The sequence below is a fragment of the Haliotis asinina genome, chromosome 3, assembly GCF_037392515.1.
Source record: "Haliotis asinina isolate JCU_RB_2024 chromosome 3, JCU_Hal_asi_v2, whole genome shotgun sequence".
Taxonomy (NCBI): Eukaryota; Metazoa; Mollusca; class Gastropoda; order Lepetellida; family Haliotidae; genus Haliotis; species Haliotis asinina.
The window spans coordinates 68683300-68688460 of NC_090282.1; the positions used below are offsets into that span (position 1 = coordinate 68683300).

Consider the following 5161-nt stretch of genomic DNA (forward strand, 5'->3'; position numbering starts at 1 on the left):
AATCAGAACACAGCTTACCAAATCGCGAAAGTGCACATTCACACATACTTTTTTAACTTTTTATTTCGAAAAGGTTCGGACCCGAAAGACTCCGAATGCTATTTAGCGTACGCTCGCTTCTGGGTGATGGACACGACGTACGTACAATCATGACAACGATGAGTAAGCAATCGCCGAAAATAGTGTGTTTGGCAATATTCAAGGATGTCATCTTGCGGAAATATTAGCTAATGGTAACCATGTCAACAGAAACCCCAACGTGCATATACTGCAGGTCAAATAACTGTGTTGTATGCAGATTTTTGTTTGTGGAGAGATCTGTGTCAGTGTCCCTCCGATCCCTAAATAGTAGTCGTTGTCTGATTGGTTAAATCTATTTAACCGTCTCATGTTTGATTGGACGGCCGCTGGTCGCTGAAAGGTTACCTGACGCGACCTTCTACTAGTTTTGTTAGACTCAGTGGTGGAGTGTAACGAAATACACTGAGACTAAGTTTACTTAGACTGACCATTTTGAATCGTTTATTATGTCAGTTTCTGTAATGATTTGAGTACAGTGCCTATCTAATTTTGAATTCGTACTGATGTTCTTTTTAGCTGCTGAGTACAACACGACGTTTCTGGGCTACGATGTTTCAGGTGGCTCTGATGAAGGATCTCCAAGAAGTAGCACAGAAATGTCGTGTTCTAAGTTTAAAAGAAGTTGTCCATCTAAACCATACATTGTTATGCCACCTTTTAGCCTCTAAATGTCCATCAAGAATCTAAAGTGGAATCATAATTACAAATCATTTTGTTAATCTACCAAAGAGCAATGTTTATTTTTCATGACAGTATACATAGGTGAAGGTTTATTCGGATATGATTTACATGTAGTTATCTTGGATTACTAGTAACGAAAGCTTGAAATAACAATCTGGATGTTTAGTATTTTATTCGTCATTGAGCATATTTCATATTTTGCAGCAACACGTGGATGCTCTCCTTTCACAGATGAAGTTCACCTTCCGAACACATGGATAATCATTCCACATATAGTGATATTCCTTGTAAAGCATTAGACAATTCTCTGTCGTTTGGGGGTTATTCTTATTGTTGTCAGGTTGGCCAGGACTCCATTTGTCGTAGCTTAGGGGAGAGCCCCCTTCCCACATAAACGTGTCTTCCTTCATCAGATCAGTGCCACCCAGCCAATAGCCCGGAGAGCCTGGAAATGACATTACTCTATCACATACTGGTGGTCAAACAAACTATAATAGCACTGCAGTTGTAAGATGTTGTTTGGTGAGCGGACGAGATCAGATTCTTCAGAATGCTTTGTTAGCAAGTCAGTCGTGAATGATACTGTAATTTTTGTTTTTACTTGATGATTTTGGCGACATTTATATGAAAGATATATGAAAGAACCAATCAGATATAAGAATTTGCTTACACATAAAGTGGCAGTTGCAAGAAAAATCAAGATTGTGGATTAGAACGTGGGGTGGAACGTAGGGGGCACACTGACTCAGTCTTCTCAAGAGTGGATATTTTCTTCTGACTCAGCTGGCAGAATGTCTTGATGTATTACGCACATTTACAAATGTTAGAGGATACTCGAAAATATCTTCTACGATACGCTGGTTTGTATTAATAGTTGTATGCAAGTAATGAAGGAACTGGGAACACATTACAAAGCGTAGTGAAACAGAATAGTAAATGTTCTGACCACCAATGGTGTTTATACATTATGGGGACGATTTGCAGTATTCTGTGCAAGTCAGGTTGGAAATACATTCAGAGCTCACCATTTTCCGTTTTATTTACTTTGCTTCTTATGAAGTCGTCCTCATCTTTGCTAGTTATCCTGGCCAGGTGGCTCCCAAAGAACTGGCAGTAGGACTGAAAAGAGAACATTGAACGCTTAACTGTTTGGATGTTGCGCCACACTCAGCAATAATCCATCTATATGACAAAGGTCTATAAATAGATGAGTTTGGACCACACAATCCAGTGATCAACATCATGAACAATCTACACAGTTGGCATGCGTTCATACATGGGTGCACCAAGCCTGTCGCTCTTTACCACCCTCTCTCCTAGAAGTATGGGTTGCTGGGGGTAACCGGAGCCCTTTTTTTCGTTCCATTGGTTAAAGTACATGGTAACTTTGGATATTTCTTTGTTTTTATTCTTTTGTCATATATAAATACAAATTTCTCTCATTGCGTACAATGTCTCTCAACATACTCTACTTGATTGTTTCAAAACACATAAGTTATGGTTATAGATAGCAAAACTACGGTAGTATCAGCAAACTGCAGAGGGTTAGCTGAGAAGAATAATCCAGATATATGGCGGAGGTCTGTAAATAGATGAGTTTGGGCCACACAATCCAGTGATCAACATCATGAACAATCTACACACTTGGCATGCGTTCATACATGGGTGCACCAAGTCTGCCGCTCTTTACCACCTTCTCTCTTGCAGGTATGGGTTGCTGAAGATTGTAATTGTAATCAGGTAGTGACATCAAAGAGGGCAGGCTGCACAGCACACAGGATGTGGGGGCGATTGGGTAGCCTAGTGGTTAACCCGTTCGCTCGTCACGCCGATGGCCCGAGTTCAGTTCCTCACATTTCGCCTGAATATTTGTTTGCTAAGACGGCATAAAATCCAACTCACTCATTCACACACAGGATGTGTGATGTACTGATCGGTGGTTATTATCGGATCTTACCCGCTGTTTGAGATGAGAAGAATAAGTGTGAGAGATATTTCAACATGCTTGGTGATATGGACATGGTCAGAAAATATACCCTGTTTAATGATTTCAACATGCTTAGAAAATCCAATATACCATGTGGTTTCAACAATCTTAGTGATTCTGAAATAATGAAAGAATTCAAAATGCTCGGATGTATCAACACGCTTGGGGATAGCATGCTTAATGATTACAACATGTTTAATGATCTCAGCATGCTCAGAAAATCCAACGATTTCAGCACATTTAGAGATTCAACCACGTGTAAGAATTTCAACATGCTTAAAGATTTTAACAATCTTAGTGATTCCAAAACGCCTCGTAATTTCAAAATGCTCAAGGATATCGACATGCATAGTGATTCCGAAATGTTTATTTGTTTCAACCTGCTTAGTGATTCCAAAGTGAACGAAGCAGTTTTGGCGATTGGAAAATAGTTGGTGATACCGCATTGCACAACTGGTTCAGCGTACACAAGTAAAGTCCAAAGTGTTGAAGATTCTAGCCCAATAAAGCCGAATACTTTAACGTTTCTGTCTAAATACAAGAGTTACATACTTACTCTTGCCTCTGCAAATGATCCTTTTATACGGGAGAACCAATAGCAAGAGGATCCGTGCTCCAGAAACCCCTCAGGACATCGACGCGTATCTGTAAAACAAATCAGCAGACTAAATATTCATCTGTTGGTTATGGAACGTTTGTACAGTTCACATTCGGAACTCCAATACTAAAGAGGGCAAGTTTAAGCATACATGAATATGCTTAGTGAATATGGCTTTACACCGCTTTTAGCAATATTGCAGTAACATCAAGGAAGGGGACACCAGATATTGGCATCACACATTGTGTCTCTGTGGGGAATCGAACCCGTGTGACGAGCGAAAGCAGACCCTTATTGAAACATGAAACAGATATGTTAATATGGCACCATCGTTTCAAAATAGTAGTACGTCCAGTCAAATGTCAAACTATGACCTATTGATTTTAAGAAAATATGACCTAAAATAGAAATGAATTTGATTTTGACAAAGGTATTCAAGCAATGATACGACCAAGGACACGAGAAAAAGAATTTTATGGAATCAAAAGAAGTAAGATTTACAACTTCCTTAATTTCCCTCCTTTTGTATCAGAGAAAATGTTTGCGAAGAAAAACAGTTTATGATGTTCAGTAGATGTAAAAGTCAAGTGAAGAAAACAAATCAAGAAATACAGACGTTATGCGCTTTGATGGCTATGTTGAAATAGAATCATTTCAACAGTTGCACATTTGGTTCCGAAATATGGCGCTTCCACGGTCCAGTTTTATTCGACAAATCCTGGACAAGCGGTTCACATAAGTTGACATGATTCTCACTATGGTGATGTATAATAGAAGTATTATGATGGAACTATTTACTTTCAGCAGCGGTTACTGATGCAAGCGCGCACAGTAAGACAAATACCAGTCCGAGACTCATCATGCAGGGAGACAATGCTGCTTGTGACCACTGGGGTGTCAATGCTGTAATGCTGCGTCTTTGGATTTGGATACAATATACAGCTTTTTGTATCCCAACAAGGTCGCTGATTGCCCACGATCAACCAATGAAATATTTATTAAATTTCCTGAAGGGAAATGCTGCTGTGTCAGGAGCTACTTTCTGATTGGTTAAGGGATTGTTCGGACTGAGTACCACTTCCTCAAGTCTATTTTCAGTGGGGCTGTGGCACTGTGTTAGTTCTCTGTCCAACGTGTGACTAATCGTTAGACCCATAACATATTTTAAAATTTAAGAAAGCTTATGTCAGATCGTCTTGAATAGCTTCATTCGAGTTTGGTGGTTCCACCCATTCTGTGGTGTCGAGTATCCCTTTAAATAATTAAAAGCATAATAAATAACTGTATCTCGTCACACCCATGACGCACGTGGCATACACATGTCATTGAAATAGCTAGTGTAGTGGTATTTGACTTTCCGTGTAGGCAACACAGAAGGAACAATGCTTCCGTTTAATCATGTTCGAGACTTTTCAAATCACGACAACTCGTCTTTAAACTCTGATGTATGTTCATCTCAAGTGTACTATTAAACAAAGTAGGGGATATCCTATAAAGTGTCACCTCTATTGATATTTTGTGTGTCTAGTTAGATAAATATATAGTTTAACAGTGTAACAGACTTTCTAAGATTAGTAGTTGAACAAGTGACCATAGATTTTGTCAGCTGATAAGCTGAAGGCCCCATCTTTCAAATCTTAAGCATGTCATTAACTCCTCAATTTCGACTGAATCTCTCTCTCTCTCTATCTCCCTCTCTTTCTCTCTCTCTCTCTCTCTGTGTGTGTGTTTGTCTGTCTGTCTGTCTCTCTCTGTCTCTGAATGTTAGAATGTTTGTTTTGGGTTCTCTTTTCAGAAAAAATGACCCCCCGAAC

General features: G+C 39.4%; 1 protein-coding gene across 1 annotated transcript; it reads right to left on the bottom strand.

The window, feature by feature from the left end:
• Positions 1-953: 953 nt before the first annotated feature.
• LOC137278991 (perlucin-like) lies at positions 954-4234 on the bottom strand. The gene is made up of 4 exons (XM_067811480.1): positions 4146-4234; positions 3306-3394; positions 1788-1881; positions 954-1207 (listed from the first exon to the last, which is right to left on the bottom strand). The coding sequence occupies exons 1-4, from the start codon at positions 4207-4209 to the stop codon at positions 954-956; spliced, it is 501 nt and encodes a 166-aa protein (XP_067667581.1). The 5' UTR covers positions 4210-4234.
• Positions 4235-5161: the final 927 nt, after the last annotated feature.